The following is a 17,806-nucleotide window of genomic DNA, read 5'->3' on the forward strand; positions in this document are numbered from 1 at the left end:
GAGGTGGCGCCAGAGTGCTGTAAGTGATCGGTGATGCCGTTTACAGGGAACAAACCGGTACCTTCATCTTCATCATGGATTACTGGATTAAGGATACTACAGTGAAAAAATAAAAATGACTATTTTACATAAATGGCTTTTACCTAAATATTTTGGTGTATGGCCTTTCTGCCCAGTGTTGTAGCCATATGCATGCTGTACAAGGTTGTAGCCCATTCTGCCACATCCAGCTCCATCTCTGCCTAGTCAAGTTCTGAAAAAATAATGCTATTCAATAACTCATCATCACATTATTTATAGAATATAAAATGGATCCCCATATATATATATGTTGTTAGGGTTGTTTATATGGTTCGGGTCACATGACTGCCACTCCCTCCATCCTGCGCCAATTCAGACATCACAACTTTAAGATCAACGTCCAACATAGAAACCAATGGATGATCAGAGCCGTTCAGCCCGTATAGTCTGCTTTTTTTCTGCTGTAAAGACTCAAACCTTAATCAGTCGTTGGTCTCGTCTTAGATTCAGGAACCGTATGCCTGTCCCATGCATGTTTAATACCCTCACTGTAGAAGGTGCATATGCCCCACTACGTACCCCCGGGCATGGCTCTTACTTGTAACCGTGAAATACCTTCAATACCATTTAACCAATAAACATAAGATTCTGGCAAATTAAGTCTTGTTTATTATTAACCCCTCCCCAAATAACACATAGCGAGCCCGGCCACCCCACCCCACCCGCTATTTTAGAAATACCTAATTTGGGTAGAATTTCCATATATTTTAAAAAAGTGTGTTTCCCCCCCCACTATTTAGTGTGCTGGATTTGTAACTGGAATATTGAACAAAGAAGCCATAAAGCACCCACAAAACTACATATTTCTAGAAAGCAGATCACTTAGGCTATGTTCCTGGGAGACCAGAGAAGGCTTTACATTGAGTCTCGTTTGGGTTAAAATGCAGCATCATTGATTCAGCTCCCTCGTAAGCAATATAGCCATGAAAAATTAGACAGGACTCGCCAAACTTTGGGTACTTTGTTTTTCACACATGGTTTATCCATTTTGACTTTATTTTTGTTGAAAAAATCATGACACGGTGTAACATGTCATGTGTTGTCGTTCATCTGAGGTTCAATTTTCCAAAATTTTACACCTGCTAAGGAACAGATGATTAATGTTATGTCCTGATATGTTGGGGAGATGAACGGGTAAGCCGAGTCACTGCAAGAGCATGCCTACGTTTATCTCAGGGGGGGGGGCATTCCCCACGGGTATATCCGGGGGTCTCTCTGTATAAAGTAAGCAGATTTGGTCTTTCCTGATCCCTGCGAGATACTGATCTTTGTTATAATACAGAATAACGTTGAAACAGAAAATTATATGAGGTGGGATTCAGTTCAGACTTAAATATCCTCTCAAAAGATCCCAAGAAATAAAGTGACCTCTGACCTCCGCATTTAACGACACTTATTTTATTTTTCTTTGGAAGAGACGGCAGAGATTTAGTATCGGAAGCAAAATACAGAAAGAAAGGAGTTTATTATTCAACATCAATCAGCAGCTATTCAGAAAACAGCATTTCATAATTGGTGATAAAGCAGAATTCAGCATAAATCTGGCACGCAAAGAGTTAAACATCGCCTGGCACGCTATGCTCCTTTTGTGACATCACAGCGCAGGCTCATATGCAAATCACCTCTTCTGCGCCGTGTCGGATTATTTGCATATCCGTCGGCACAATCAGATCACTTACGTAGAGGTAAAAAAAACTTTAAATCGTCTCCCTCTTTCTGCGTTTCTTTGCAGATCTTCGGCTTTTATCTCTTCCTCAAATAAAATGTAAACCGACAGACGAGACGCAGACGTTTCCCTCAGTTATATACATGCGCTGACGGGAGCCGGTCCTTCAAACCTCTTTGCCCTTCCATTCACCCATTTAATAAAGCAGTTGGTGAAACGCGTCTGGGGTTCTGGCGTATAAGTTTGGGACGCGCCGACCTCTGACCCCCAAACCAGTGCTAGAAACCCAATTATCGGCATAGCAACGGCTTGTATATTATCGGCATAGCAACGGGTTGTATCTGTATCCAGGGCATTCAATCTAGGAAACCCCTGATTACACAGGGACCCCTCCATCATACAGCGGAAGGCGACACGCTTACTGTATGTACAGACTATATGGATTAGATTGGGATGCACTTTAATAATCAGAACCGCAAATACCTGCAACCCGGAAAATAAATCATTTTATTTCTATAATCTAAGAATTAACCCCTTCCTTATCATAAAAAAGATAAAAAAAGCTTTTTAATAACTCAATCACATTATTTACAGTATAGAAGCTGCGTCCCCATTATATATATCTATACGTTGTTAGGGTGCTTTCTACGGTTCGGGTCACATGACTGCCGCCATCTTGCGCAGATTCAGATATGCAGAGGAAAAGGCTTGAAGGTGCTTTGAAGGTCGTCAGTGGGTCTCGCTGGGGTTTAATGCTGTAGGATAAATGTGAGAGACAATTAATGTTGGTGGCTGTGTCCTCAGCATCGCAGCCCCAGAATACTTTACCGGGGGGGGCATTACAAGAACACGGGACACAACATCACGCCTTCTACATCATTTTCCAACACAGAAACATAGAAATTGACGGGAGATCAGTCCCATTCTGTGTATCCAGTCAGTCGCTGGTCTCGTCTTAGATTCAGGAGCCGTATGCCTGTCCCATGCATGTTTAAATCCCATCGCTGTATTAACCTCTTCCACTTCTACTGGGAGGCTGTTCCGCTTATCTACTGCCCTCTTAGTAAAGTTAAACTTCCTTACAACTCACCAATTTACACCCCTTTCTCCAATTACTGTTCTCTCCCTTCTTAGAGAAAAAACAAGTTTAAGATGCCTCCCCAGTTTAGTGTTTTGGTTCTTGTGAGCCCCGTACAGAATCAGCAGCTGTATTCCCGGTTAAATGTCTGGTGGGTCACTGCTTTTCATTTTAATAACCTGCGGGCTGATGTAATGGGAACATACAAACCGGGGTGTTACTTCCTATGACATCATAAACTTACGGTGCGAGTAATTCCCCCGTTGCAAAGATCTCGCTAGAAGAAAAAAAAAACAATATTGTCAAAAAACAGCTGTCGATGCCGTCCTGTATCGCTGGGTTCTTCCTGTCGTCTCTAATTACCTTTCTGGCTTCTCCAGTAGATAACAAGACCGACGGTGATAAAAATGCCGCCGAGTACAAACCCAACTATCCCGGTCACCATCTTGTTTTTGGCCGAATCAGACACCTCGGGTTCTGCAGAAACAACAAAGGATTCGTTAGAGGAGACGACGACCCGGCGATGACTTCACATCCCGACATTCCCAGACGGTATTTATCACGCCTTCTGCCCGAAAAACTCCACGGATGAAGAAAGCAGCCGCGTAAAACCGCAGAACGTCCGCTTCCCAGCGCCCTCTTTCACATGAAGACGTTTATTTTAGTTTAAAAATTCACACCATGAAAGCCGACATTGGTGGCAGCCTGTGGCAGGGCCAGCATTTAGTGAATTTTATGTTTGAAGTTTATTCCCTTCTTCCTTTTAGAAAAATTATATATAAATGTCGGGTTTTTGTTAAGTTAGGGCAGGAGTTTTGTGGGGGTTTTTTTCTCTCTGTTGAATAAAAAGTAATGTCTTACATATATACGTTTAGTTTAACCCCTTAAGGACAATGGGCGGTCCCAAAACCCATTGAAAACAATTTCATTAAGGGGTTAAAGTCCTTTTTGTTCTGAAAAAAAATATATAATTTGTGTGGGTTCAATAAACGAGAATAATGGCTGATAAATAAAGTGTTGCACAGAAAAATAAACTTTCAACTTTTAGAGTGACAATTAATTAATTTTACCGCCAACAATACAAAACGTGTATCATAAGAACATTTAAATAATACTAATAATATAATATATTTCTCTCAGTTGTCAAATTGGATCTTCATCCGTTGTATCACAAAGACATCAACATGTGAAGAATAAAAAACAAAGAAAAATCATAGTGCTTCCCGCCACTGACTGTGACGCCACTGAGGAAGCCTGATTGGGCGAAACGCGTCTGCGTGTCGATGTCATCGCGTTGTATCCAGAAGCTGCTGGGTTGGAGAAAATCAGAGAGACTCCGATACTCGAGAGGCAGATTTTTAATGTGAACATCCCGCACTTTGTTCTAAACATTAAAACTTTTGTATACCTAACCTTTTGCCTCTCCATGCGCATCCTTCTTCTCGTTTCGCTGCCGTGTGGACGGATAACCGCTTGAGATAGAGATCCAGAGGGAATCTTCCAAAGCAACCCGACAGAAGAAAACAGAGCCGGAACCTCTGGCCGTGTGTTGGAAAAAGTTAGAGCAAACGGTATTGCTCAAGTTTATGCGAGTGCGATACCACTTAGGGGAAACACTCGATATATATATTTATTTTACGGGAAGCGCTATGACTTTTGTTTATTTTTGTTTGTTTTTTATTCTTCACATGTTGATGTCTTTGTGATACAACGGATGAAGATCCAATTTGACAACTGAGAGAAATATAATATATTATTAGTATTATTTAAATGTTCTTATGATACACATTTTGTATTGTTGGTGGTAAAATTAATTAATTGTCACTCTAAAAGTTGAAAGTCTATTTATTTATCATTATTGTTGGTGGTATCTGGGGCTATACTTCAAGTGTTTGCAGCACTGACTATAACATTTATTCACTATATATTTTGTGCAATATTTTTTTAGTGCCTGATATTTATTTTAATTATTAGAGAATAACGGCTGCAATAAGTCCTGTAGTAAAAGAGTCTGGGACCCGCAGGGGTTAATAAGTATTCTATTTGGAAGATCCTATTATTTGGGGGGTTCGGGGGGGGGCACACTTACTCCAGTGCACTCGGAGGGGGCTCCTCAGGCTCTTGTGAAGGACCTCGCAGGTGAACGAGTCGCCTCTCTGGATGTCGGTCTCCAGCATCACTAAGATCTGAAAGGTCCAGTCGCCGTTCGGGAAGAGATCGGACGACTTCACCGATTCCGATTGTTCCTGATCGTTCCGGAACCATTTCACGGAAATCTCGGACGGGAAGAACCCGTGAACGTTACAGATCAGGGTGTGCTGGTGCTGCAATAAATCGTCCTCCGGCCCCATCACGGACACCTTGACCTGCGGCTCCACTGGAACACAGAAACACGCAGCGAGCGTAACCAACGGCGACAACGGGCAGCCACGGGATGGGGCAATTGGGGTAGATATCGGTACGCGGGGCGGTTCTGGGTTATTATGGGATGTAAAGGTGATCGGGACCGATCTGTAACACAAGCGCCGGAAACCCAGTTACACAAAATGTGCGATTATATGAGGATTGTTGATACGGAGCCTCCTGCGTCCTCTCCGGGGCCCGCTGTATACCGCGGAGGGATGTCAGGGGGTGACACCGGGTCGGGGGTGTCAGTGATCAGATTGCGGGGTACATCAGGGTAACTAGCAGCAGCTGGGGTATTATTAATGGCGGACACAGGGCGCTGACAGGGGCCCCGGTCACTCGCTGCCGGCCGGTGTGGGGATCGCACTCACCTCTCCTGTCCGCGGTTACACTGTGGAATATGTTATAGTTATACACACAGAATGTCTGCACCGCACTCTTCTGGTACTCCATGATTTCCTTATCGCTGTTGAAATAATCCGCTTGGAATCTCCCGAGTTCGGTTTTCGCGATGAATTTCCCGACGTCGCTGTCATAGTAAAGAAACTCCTCCCCGTTGTAGAAATATCTTCGCAAAAACCTGACTCTCTCGGTCCCGTTCATATGGTGACATTCCGCCTTCCCCTCAAGCACATAATCCTCGGCCGCTGTGGGGAGAGAGCAGAGTTACCCCGGGTCACACCCCTCCCCCATCACAGGGGCAGAAAGCAGACGGGGGTAATTCCCACATCGGGGCCGGATTGTATATTAGACACCCCGGGCATGTGCAGTGACAGCGAAGCAGAGTGTGAGTGAGAGGTCTGAGTGCGAGGATGGTGTGAAGTGTGTTTCAGCGAGAGTGTTATTGTGAGTACGGAATGTGTGAGTGTGGGGTGTGTTACTGTGAGCATGGCATGTGTGAGTGTGAGGTGTGTTATTGTGAGTACGGAATGTGTGAGTGTGGGGTGTGTTATTGTGGGTGTGTGACTGTGAGTACGGAGTGGGTGAGTGTGAGATTTTATGGCGTGTGTGGGTTAGTGTGAGTATGGTATCTGTGAATGTAAGTGTGTTAGTGTAAGTATGGTATCTCTGAGTATGGTATCTGTGAGTGTGTGTGAGTATGGTATCTGAGTGTGAGTGTGGAGTATGTTATTGTGAGTCTGGATTGAATTATTGGGAGTGTGGGATGTTTGAGTGTGGATTGTTATGAGTTTGGGGTGTGTTTGTTAGTACGAGTATGAGATATATGAGTGTGGGGTGCGTTAGTGTGAGATATGTGAGTGTGGGTGTGTTATTATGGTATCTGTGAGTGCGGGGCGTGTAAGTGCGGGGTGCGTGAGTATGGAATGTGTGTGGTGAGTTGGTGCAGAATCTGTGAGTGCGCAGTGAGTATGAGTGCGGGGTGTGTATCTGGGAGGGTCTCAGGCAATACAGGATGAAGCCCCGGCTCTCCTGTTGTGTCCGCCCTCCTCCATAGCCACGCCCCCTTGTGTGGAGCGGCTGTAACACAGACTGTAGCCGGAGACGGAGGTCGGATAAGGTGTCTCGTTAGCCGCCGGTATTACTGATAGAGCCCCAGCCGGGCCCACAGAGCTCTGCAGGGTAACGGCTACTGAGCCGAGGCAAGAAACTCCTCATAACGCTATCCGGCTCCTGCGTCTCTGGCCGGACAAATGTCTCCGTCAGGTGTGGGGTTAATACTCATGTCGAGGAGTAATAATAACACAAAGGCTTTGCGAGAACTGTCAGCGCTGCAAGGGTTACTGTATCTGATTTTTTTTATGTTAGAAAAGGTTATATGTATTTAGACTCCTCCGGCGCTGCCGCCGTGTGTTAATTTTATCCTGTAAGGGAGCGTTTATTGAGCTCAGACCTGTCTGGAAATTTCTACACCTCAGTTTAACCTGCGCTGTTTTCCTACAGACCCCACGGAGTCCCTGAAATACAGATTCTTCCATTGGCTGTAATTGAAGGAGTTTTAGCGCTCGTTATGGGAGACAGGAGATGGAATCAAGTCTGGAATATCCAAAAACAGCGTTTTAGGAATGGAGGCAATTAACGCTATTCTATACTTTACCAGATTGTAAACTTGTTTGGGTCCAAATTGTTATGTGCTGTTTACTCATTATACAGCGCTGCAGTATATGATGGCGCTATATAAATACATAAACATCACTCTTGCGCACCTAAGCCCATAGACTGTACCATTTCCTATGCCTTCAGCGACATCTAGTGGCCGTGTTTGGTAAGACGCCATATGGACTCGCAAGCTGCTTTTGCTAATGCTTTACCTAACGCTGTATTTTGTTTTAGCGGTCGCAGACTTCGATTATACGTCATCTGAACCGGTACCGAGGAAGAGCGCAAAACCGTGACCGAGCTGGGTTCCATTATGTTGCATAAACAGCCAGGTAGCCTCTGATGACTTCATCTACAGTTACATTATTGCCATCCCTGTTTTTTGTAGATTTATATATTAGAATCCCATCCTTTTTCTTTATATAGCGCTGACATATTCCGCAGTCACATAACTGTATTATTAAAATACGACGGTGTGCAGAGCAGTAATTAGGTGCGACACCCTCCAGGATCTCTCTCTCTGTATGTCATTGCTCTGTGTATTTACCGGGCTATGGAATCAATATAAAGATAACAATCCATTTGTTAATGTTGAGTATGAATCTGTATATATGTTCTATTTAACCATTTTTCTTATAGTTTTTCTCAGGAACATTTTCAACCCCCTATGTAACTATTATATAGATTTATTATCTCCATTTCTCACTCGCCTTCATCATTAATACATCGTTATTGACTCTCTCTCTTATTGTGACCCCGCTGGCTCTGATTCCCTGTTGCTGGGATGTAATATTCTTCCTGAGGTTTAATTTATATTTTATCTGCACCAGCCAAACATTTCTATTAATTACATTGGGTTCAGACAACAACTTCTACCTGTTTTCTGGTAAAGTGACGCTGGGCAATTAGGGGTACTAATAGGTAACTTGCTGACCACCTTAGCCATAAATGATTATAAATAAATCATTGCACAGGGCACAGATAATAGAAGATCCTCTTGAACGATTGAGGGATAAATAGCACATTAACACATTTCTGCGCGCTGGGAAATGTATTGTTGGTAGACTTTATTCACTAAAGTCTGGCTTTGCAGAGGAGTAGAGATAGCTCACTATTCATTATGGAGGGCCGACCCCAAAAAGCTGCTTCGGCAGGAAGAGCCGAGCCAGCCCTGTGTAATGTTTGTTACATTTTGTCATGTCGATGGTATTAGTATACATTATACAGGGTCAGAGCAGCCCGTCTATCCAGAGGACTGGAGATCCACCCTTAATGTGTGTTTTTATTATTATGATTTCTGAAATGATCCCTCTGCTCTTTCCGGGTAAACCCATCAGAATAAAGCCCTGCGACCGCATGACGTGGGATTACTTTTCTTACGTATTATATAGTTACAGAATATCTAACAGGTGCGTCTGGACACTTATTATTATTATTTCCTGTTTTATATAGCGCCATCAAATTCCGTAGCGCTGTACAATGGATAGACAGGACATAACGTGTAGTATGTAACATAACAAATTGACTTACAAAAACAACATGTGAGGAGGGCCCGGCTCAAACGAGTTTATAATCTAGAGGTACTTCAGGATCTACTTACATGAGCAGTCGGCTATCAGCAGCCACACGCAGAGTAGAAGAGTCCCAGAGAGTCCCCCGGCTTCCATCCCGCTGCCTGATCTGTACGACTGGGCGACTACAACTCTCAGCTCTACAGAAAGGGATTACAATAAAATACATGGGGGACGTTCTACAAATCACAGGACTGGCCAATGAGAAGACGCGCTCACCATCATCACTTGTCTCCGGGGAGGATGTCTTTTAAGAGACGTAGTTTTCAGTGCTCTTGTTATAAATACAGGGTCGGCCCAAGACTTTGTGCTGTCTGGGTCCGAGGATAAAATTATGCCCCTCCCCCACATAAACCACGCCCACCGAAAAAGCAAAGGGTGTGGGGAATGACGTCCACAGCTAATGACAGCTTTCTGTGTGCATGCTGCGCTCCGAACGAATACCGGCGCGTGAAGCCACAAATTGCCGCCCCTGTGAAAGTGCCTTCTGGGACTTGAGTCTTTTAGGGGCCCTAAGCAAAAAGATTTGGGGGCCCATCTTAGGTACAATGATGAAAATGGATCATTTTACACAAAGGAACATAATCGCTAGTTTGTTAATGGACAAGATACATTATAATATTAACTTACAATAAACCTGCCCATCATCTCTGTAACATTGTTGGAAGGGGCCCCGTAGACCAATGGGGTCCTTACGCAGCTGCTTATCCGGTAGCCCCACCCCTGCACATTCGACACATGTGGATACATATTAATAAAAGTAGCATTTACTGTAGATATTTAGTTATTACACGGATACATAGGAGGCATCACAGCTCTGCAGGGGAAGCAACAGCACAGGGGTCTTTAATCGGGGCACCGATGGGCGGTTTATACCCCTAGGCTGAACCCCCCACAGCGTGCAGCCAATCAACTGAAAAAATTAAAGATGATTTAAAACAATATATGCGGAATATGTTTAGTAAATAAAGGTTGGTTAATGCTTTGGCTGCTGGAATGTATTAGTATAGAAAGCTCAGAATAATCGCTGCACTTTTGTTGATTTTACTTTAAACTGCTGGAATGTTGTATTTTTACTCCCATACTGACAACCGGGGTGAAGACGCCGACATATAATCCCTTATTTATACCCCAATATATCCAGTGACACTGCGAGCACGCAGAGGCATAACTTCTGAGCACTTCAAAGCAGATGCTTACCTGGCAACTGTTACATCACGTGCAAGGAATATTCCTATTGGCTGAGTTTTGATAGCTCCTCCTCTTAGTAGCTCGTCTTGGGGTATTACAATGATCAGAAGTTTAAAGAGGACACAGAAGTCTCCTGTACGCTGGGAAAACAGCATCATGTCAGAGAGATGGTGCCTCTCGGCGTGTTCCCTGCTCCTGATCTGTGCGGTGCGTCTCCACTGCAGTCAGGCAGTCAAAGGTAAGTGACAGCAGATAATTCATTATATCATGGGGTTTTACACCAAATTATATTACATCGCTTTGCGGTATCCATAATGCTGAGAGATGAACATCGCGATCCCCTATAATGCCCCATCATACAATAATAATTATTACCAGTCATGGCATCCACAGAAGGGATCGCTATAAGTATTGGCAGGTTTGGCGTTACCAAGCTACAGAAACCAGCTTACTGGCAACAAAACCTGGATTCCGATCCACCACCGACTCCCTGGCTTTCATTCCTCTGTCTATTTTACGCCATGTTATGGGGGCGACATAAATGGGAAACTGACTTACAAACCTCCCTTTCACAAGAAGATGGATATTTCTGAATATCTGCAAAACTACCAGCTGCATAATCCATAAAGAAACTCTTTCGGTTAATATATAGATGTTCTATACACGGGCAAAACTTTAACAGATACCCCGCCAGATGCTGCAGAAACTGTGGGAAGGGGGGCACATTTATACATACATGGTGGTCTTACCCTAAATTACAAGCTTTTGGGTGCAAATTCATTACGCAGACAACAAACTGGGGTCAATATCCTACCAACCAACACATCAACGATAATACCCAGACGCTACAGGAATAAGAGGTGGAACGCGGAGATTTATCGGAACCGTCCTGAACACGTCACGCTATGACCAGGTCGAGATACAGTTAAGGCTGGGAGTTACTCGTTATATTAACCAGATATTTATATGGATTCCCATTTCCCGCAGGCCAACAGGGTGATCGGCATCATTTCGCTCTTAGTTTTTAATGTTAAAAAAAGAAACTTTGTATTTGTCTCTTGCCTATTTCTCCGAAGTGTTTTAACGTGGATGGATTTACTTTGTATGCATAAATCTCTGGGTGGATTGTAATTCATCGCTCTGGACCCTGAATCTTCTTAGCAGTGAGGGCAGTGAATATCCGCTTGTCATCTGAAGAGGTTTTTGGGGACATTGCTGCTAATAAGCATTAAATAGACTCTTTCTATGTCTGTATTTCTCTCTGCAGTGGAGAATGTATTGACTCAATCAAACTTCTACCAGACTCAGGAGCCCACGGGGGAGTATATGTTCCAGTTTGATGAAGATGAGATATTTTATGTGGATCTGGACAAAAAAGAGACAAAGTGGAGGCTTCCTCAGTTTGGAGAAACGGCCACATTTGAGGCAGCGGGCGCCCTGCAGAATATTGGAATTATGAAGCACAATCTGAACATCATGATGAAGCGTTCAAACATGACGGCCGCCAGAAACGGTAACGGATGATCACCTAGAGCTTCTCTTACTAGATTTACATCAACCGCTCAAATATATAGAGGGACCTTTAGATGGAGATGGTTTATTATCAGTAAATATAATGAGGGTTTAGGATTACTACAGGTGTCGGTTAGAATGAGATAAGGAGTGGGCCATCAGTTACGGATCCTTCTCTGAATATCAATGTACATTTTCCCTTTATAATAACACAAGCCACAAAAAGTGTATTTACAGTCACTCATGTTGTGTCCCCTGGTGGCCAAGCTTGGAATGGCTGCCGGGTAACAGACCCAGATCTCTGTGGATAACTACACCTTTTGCCAATGTGCTATTCCAGTTATTCAAACCTGAATATAATCTCACGACAGGAACATGCAAGAGATCTGGTGCTAATCTTTATTCTATAAAACCGCCATATCCCACAGACATATCCTCACTGAACCCACCAAACACATAGCACAGAGCACAGATTTCCATCTATTCACCCGGAAAGCTTTCTTAGTGATCTCCGTCCCAATTACCTTTGCTTCCATCTCATAGGTACTCAGACGGCTAAGATTTGGTCAGTTCTGTTATTTGAAAATTATGTTTTTTTAAAATAAAAAATGCATATCTTTAGTTCTTTATAACGTTGACTATAAAAAAAAACTGCAGCACAAATAGGAAAAGGGGTGGGTACTGGCAAAAATGGGCAGGGTATGGTTAATAGTGGGTGGGGATAACATTAAGCCACGCCCTAACACCTCCTACAGTTACACTATAAAAGAGGGCGCGCTTTATTTCAGGATTCTAATGGATTTAGCGGGTGTAGATTTTAAGTCCATACGAAAATAAACAAAGCACATCGTTAACCATCATTAACATAGAAATAATGACAGAAATAAAGGTCAGAATGGATCTAATTATATTCTTTGTGTTTGGTTATTCTTAGGACACATCAGACACATCTAGTTAATACCTCGGTGCCATTTGGATTAATTCCGGCTTCTTTTTTCCACAGTGGCCCCCGACATCCACTTATTCCCAGAGAACCCCGTGGTTTTCGAGGTGCCCAACACGCTGATTTGTCTCGCCAGCAAGTTCTTTCCTCCGGTTGTCAAAATGAGCTGGATGAAAAATAACCAGCCTGTGACCGATGGGGTTTCCGAAACCGACTTCTACCCGACTCCAGACGGGTCCTTCCGAAAATTCCTGTACTTAGGGTTTGTCCCAAAACAGGACGATATTTACACGTGTTCTGTGGAACACGCAGGACAGCCCACCAACCCCACAAACCAATTTTGGAGTAAGTATACAAACCGATAAAATAAACACTTTTTATATACAGTAGAGAAGAAAAACTTTGATAAAAAACAGCATTGGCATAAAACTGAATTTATACTATATAATACTGATATATAATATAATACTGAAGACTCCAGACATTTAAGGAAGAGCTGCGACAGCTGGGGAGGTCACGTGATGGACCCTATTTATTAACAAGCAATTCTAGAGTCTGTAAGATAATTATATCCCGTTGATTTCCAATAATTAGTGTTTTCACTGAGTAAATAATATTAAGATTTGTTGATTATTTGTAATAAAGCTCATGTTCCTTAATTTCAGGACCAGAGACCTCGTCTCCCCACCCAGAGACATCTGAGAATATCATTTGTGGCCTGGGTCTGGCTGTCGGAATCGTTGGGATCGTCGCTGGGATCGTATTGATTTTTAAAGCTCTTAGACGCAGCAATCCAGGCAGCGGTTACTGATTTGTAGGTAACGCAGAACCCAGCCGGGGGGTAGCGGCTTAAAATAGGACGATACTAGAACAGGGCTCCTTCTCATCCAGGGCATAGAAATCTATCCAATCGTAACACGCGATAGTCTTAAAGAGTCTCGAAAGGTTATTTTAAAACACTTTGTCTTTATCTAAACATTTCCCTCTTGTAAAGCACACGCACCAATCAAAAAAAAAATTAAACACAAAGGGGATAACTATACAAAGTACCGTATAATATTCACACAACCCCCGCGCCAATCACATGTATGAGTAATGGGCTTTTATCTGACATCACTGTACCGTATTGTGGAATAATTTGGGTATTTTTATGGAAATGATTACTTGCAATACTGAGGTTATTTTTATTACTATTCACAGGGTTGGTTTTCTTACAATATTCGTTGATGCTTCGGGGCCACATCTGCCTAAACTCTACACAAAGTCACCCAAATACTGAAAATACATGCGCGGTGTTACACTCACTAACCAAATGCTGCAACACCCAGCCGAGGAGGCTCCTCTTTGTTTTGTGATTACATTTCTGGAGGGTTTTTTCTTTTCTTAAACGTCTTGCTTTTCTGTTAGAAGCAGCATTACAAATATTAAACACTCCATTTCCCCCCTCATTTTTCCAGTATCTTATGTATGGCCCTTTAATTAGTACATTGATTACCCACCGTACAGGATACCATTAATGCGGCTTTTGTGTGAAATGTTTATTTGCTTCTGTAGTTAAAGGGTAAATCTCATCGTCCTTCTCTGACAGCGCATTTGCCCAATTCTCTGTGAATTGAGCCCAAATAAAATATTTGACCCATGCATACAGGCATCGTATTAATCCCAGCGCATGATCAAACAGCGATAATAAGTGAGCAGGCTAAGCTCACTTTAAGGTATTTTGCTGCATTGTTTTCGCTCCTTTAACAAACTGCTCTCCTAATTCCAGCGGATGTTTGTCTATGGCGAGAACATGTCTTAAAATGGGGCAGGAGTCATATATTTTAACATTTATGTATTTTTTTTTGCAATATTTGTTAAGACGCTATTTTAAATACAATGAAATCTGCCTATCATAAGCAATCACACAGCGTTTACCTGCATAACAGGGAAGGCTGGGAATAGAATGACCCAAGAACACGTTTGGCAGGCATCTTCTTCCATGTAAACTATACAGTCCTGTCTGACATTCATCAAAAACTGCACAGAAAGGATCCAGTCTTGGTGGAGATGACGCCTAAAGACCACAGCTGTGGTTACCTGGAACTGCAAGTGAAAAATAAAAACATTCAGGTTGTGATAGTGACCCAAAATATTCTAACAGCCGTTCAGCACATATTCTAATTGGGAAATTCTCACACTTATCTGTATCAGATGCGATGGGACAACCTTAAAGCGGCAGTTACTACAAGGTCCGAGTCACCAAATAATTCCGGGATGAAATAATTTATCGCTGATCATGTGATATCATTCTCAAAACGATACCAGAACTGAAACGGCCGTTTTCTGGGCTCTGTCTCGTTTCTCTGTATGAGCGTTAATTGCTCGCAGAACCCGCAGAATCATGGAGGCTGTAAAATGAACAGCATCTAAAAAACTGTAATTCTATGATTAGGACACAAAACAGAATGAATCGCATCATTGTTGTAAATAGAATAAAATGTTAAGGACGTCCTTACTATCGCTTATAGCTTAATGCTGAGATTAATGCCCCCGGTTAGCGGAGACGGTTGAACAGTACTTAATGATCTGCAAATGTTCTTTTTTGTATCGTATAACGGAACTAATGAAATAAATAAAATCCCTTTTCCTTCAAAATCTGTTTGTTCTATAATTCTACAGCATGTTTTCATATAGGATTTCTGTACAATCTTTATTCACACTTAATAATAATTAATAATATCCCGACAGTAGACTCTGTATCAGGTCTGGGCAGCCTGCGTTTCCCAGTAAGAATGATGGGAGTTGTAGTTCCTGTCAGCCATTTCTAGTATATAGACAGCACTTCTCTACGACTCCCAGTGACCTGCAGAGCTTACAACACACTCAATGGGGCGGAGGGATGGATTTTAACAAAAAACACCTATTTGGGGCTGTACATTTGTAAATGGGCTTCACAGTTATTATTAGTAATACGAAGAACAAATACAAATAAAATATTTTCAGCATGATAGACGCTCAGAAACTTAACAGCATTCGCACAACTCACAGCCAGACACCTAAATACCTAACATCGCTCGGACACTCACAGCGTTCATAAACATCCACAAACACACGAGTACACAATGCTCACAGTCAATAATTGGAGCTGTGGGTGTCGGGTGCAGGTCTCCCTCCAACCGGCCCAAAATTAAGTGAGAGCAAGGTCTGTTCCTCCAGCAGGGGAGCACCAGAGCAGAGGTCTGAAGAAACAGACTTTGCACTCCCATCACGGACTAAAACAAGAGAAAAGGAGAGGGAGAAAGGTAAGAGAGATCATGAGAAAGGACAGAGATTGGAAAAAGTGGGGGAGACAATGAAAAATTGGAGAGATCATGAGAAATCAGAGATATAGCGATAGATAAAAAATAGGAGCAATAGCGATAAAGAAGAGAGATAAATAAAAAGGGGAGAGGGAAGGAGAAAAGGGAGAGAGATTGTGTTGGCATTGTGTGTGTGTATGTTAGGACAAGCGTGTCTGAGGTCAAGTAAGCGTGTGGATGCCATTGTGTGTAATGGTAAGCGGGAATGTGCATGTATGTGTAAGTGTATGTATGTGCATGTATGTGTAAGTTTATGTATGTGTAAGTGCATGTATGTGTAAGTATGTGTAAGTGTATGTATGTGTAAGTATGTGTAAGTGCATGTATGTGTAAGTGTATGTATGTGTAAGTATGTGTAAGTGTATGTATGTGTAAGTATGTGTAAGTGCATGTATGTGTAAGTATGTGTAAGTGTATGTATGTGTATATGTGTGTATTTTGACAGTCTACCCATACTTGTACTGTTTTGGGGCTACGTGGAATTGAATGATTCACTCTGACACACGTTTAAGCCCACACATCAGAAGTAGCGTTCAACTGCAGACAGTGGAGTGCTGACTGAAACCTAAATCTGAGAAAAAGGGCTAATGCCGTATGTGCATATTCTCCTTTATACCGCTCATTTACTATTTTCCGCTTTTCTGCTATATTCACTCCCCAATATAAATATTTTTGTGAGCTAATGTATATTATATAGACAGTATAGACAGTGTCACCGCAGATACCTACCGCATACCAAGGATGTATGGCAGTGTTGGTGGGAACTTGGTGATACCATAATACTTACCCTCTTTAACTTACAATATCGTCAAATGTTTCGTTGAAACAAAATTAGACCCAGCTTGCACTTTTTCCATTCATGCGACACAGATTCACACACTGAGCAGAGCGGAGGGTGGATGTCTTGTACCTGCCTAGGGCTCTTTGGCGTTTCGAGTGAATAAATATATCCACGCGGTAAGGAGCTGCCCTGAGTGAATATTTTTTTCCCCTTCTTACCAAACAATGGATGTTCCAAAAATAATTGTCATCAGTCAGAGGACAAACTACTGCTACTTATCCATATTATTACACAATCCGCGGGGCTGCGTGAAGCCATATTCATGGGGAGAAAACCTTAACCTGACCTTCAATAGAAGAGCAATCTCTTTCACAGCACGGATATCACCTTGACCTGCAACCACCGCCCTCTGAATACTACGGGCACGACACGCCGCTGCTTTACTTATCCCAATATAAATATAAGTAGTTTATGGCTAATAATAATCCTACAGCGGAAATAAGTTAGCCAGTATCTTTAAATGGTGCGGGGATCTTTACTGAGTGCTGTTTCTGGTCTGACATGGCTTGTCGTATAAACCTGTATACAGTAAGAGCAGACAAAGCTCTTCTCGGGAATAAAATAGGTGACTTTTAGGACATACTATATTACAGGCATAAAAAACAGATTGTTTACCCCAGTGTGCGTGTACAGGAATGTGGTGTTAGTGTGTGTCTTTTACTATCTGGTGTTAGCATGTATGAGTTTCAGTGTAAGTGTGTGTGTCGGGATATTGTGTCAGAAGTGAGCCTAGGGTTAGTGGCTGCTGGAAGATGAAGTGGAGGAGCAGGAGAAAGAATGTGTGTGTTCGTAAGCGTATGGCGTTAGAGTTTGTGTGTTAGTGTGTATGCGTGTTGGTTATGGTGGCCTCCAAAGAAATACGACGCTCAGGTGCCACTAACGCTAGACTCACCCTTGCTTTGTAATAGTTCTTTTTTTAACAGTTCAATTAAAGGAGTGTTCAGGGAATGGTGCCCATAACTTGGTGACTTGCGATTAGTGGAGGCTTCACCAAAACGTTGGCTAAAACGTCTAACGTTGGCATATCTGGAGCTACCTGACTGGGATGAATCGTTCTCCTTGGATTAAAAGCTCTTTTTGGTTTTAGTGCGTTGTCCCTTTGTATTATTCCCCAATAA

At 42.6% G+C, this 17,806-nt stretch overlaps 2 protein-coding genes across 3 annotated transcripts; one reads left to right on the forward strand and one right to left on the reverse strand.

Annotated features, from left to right (window-relative positions):
- Nucleotides 1–1,463: 1,463 nt before the first annotated feature.
- Nucleotides 1,464–9,017, reverse strand: LOC128503036 (H-2 class II histocompatibility antigen, E-S beta chain-like). Its single transcript, XM_053473046.1, has 6 exons — nt 8,890–9,017; nt 5,603–5,878; nt 4,915–5,202; nt 3,189–3,302; nt 3,070–3,102; nt 1,464–2,502 (listed from the first exon to the last, which is right to left on the reverse strand). Exons 1-6 carry the CDS (start codon nt 8,954–8,956, stop codon nt 2,477–2,479), a joined length of 804 nt encoding a protein of 267 aa, XP_053329021.1. The 5' UTR covers nt 8,957–9,017; the 3' UTR covers nt 1,464–2,476.
- A 1,118-nt stretch (nt 9,018–10,135) lies between these two features.
- Nucleotides 10,136–15,143, forward strand: LOC128503263 (RLA class II histocompatibility antigen, DP alpha-1 chain-like). 2 transcript variants are annotated; one of them, XM_053473302.1, is made up of 5 exons: nt 10,136–10,289; nt 11,319–11,564; nt 12,567–12,851; nt 13,172–13,324; nt 13,707–15,143. In XM_053473302.1, exons 1-4 carry the CDS (start codon nt 10,151–10,153, stop codon nt 13,315–13,317), a joined length of 816 nt encoding a protein of 271 aa, XP_053329277.1. In that variant the 5' UTR covers nt 10,136–10,150; the 3' UTR covers nt 13,318–13,324; nt 13,707–15,143. The 2 variants fall into 2 exon arrangements, with proteins under 2 accessions (XP_053329277.1, XP_053329276.1); XM_053473301.1 differs by having other exon boundaries at nt 13,172–13,320.
- The last annotated feature ends 2,663 nt before the right edge of the window (nt 15,144–17,806 follow it).

This window comes from Spea bombifrons, chromosome 8, assembly GCF_027358695.1.
Source record: "Spea bombifrons isolate aSpeBom1 chromosome 8, aSpeBom1.2.pri, whole genome shotgun sequence".
Classification (NCBI taxonomy): Eukaryota; Metazoa; Chordata; class Amphibia; order Anura; family Pelobatidae; genus Spea; species Spea bombifrons.

Coding starts and splice junctions, on each gene's coding strand:
- LOC128503036 (XM_053473046.1), bottom strand. CDS start 8,956: ATGGAAGCCGGGGGACTCTCTGGGACTCTTCTACTCTGCGTGTGGCTG. Junction 5,879..8,889: donor GCTGATAGCCGACTGCTCAT/GTAAGTAGATCC, acceptor CTCTCCCCACAG/CGGCCGAGGATTATGTGCTT. Junction 2,503..3,069: donor ACGGGGGAATTACTCGCACC/GTAAGTTTATGA, acceptor TTTATCCTACAG/CATTAAACCCCAGCGAGACC.
- LOC128503263 (XM_053473302.1), top strand. CDS start 10,151: ATGATCAGAAGTTTAAAGAGGACACAGAAGTCTCCTGTACGCTGGGAA. Junction 10,290..11,318: donor CTGCAGTCAGGCAGTCAAAG/GTAAGTGACAGC, acceptor TTCTCTCTGCAG/TGGAGAATGTATTGACTCAA. Junction 12,852..13,171: donor CCCCACAAACCAATTTTGGA/GTAAGTATACAA, acceptor CCTTAATTTCAG/GACCAGAGACCTCGTCTCCC.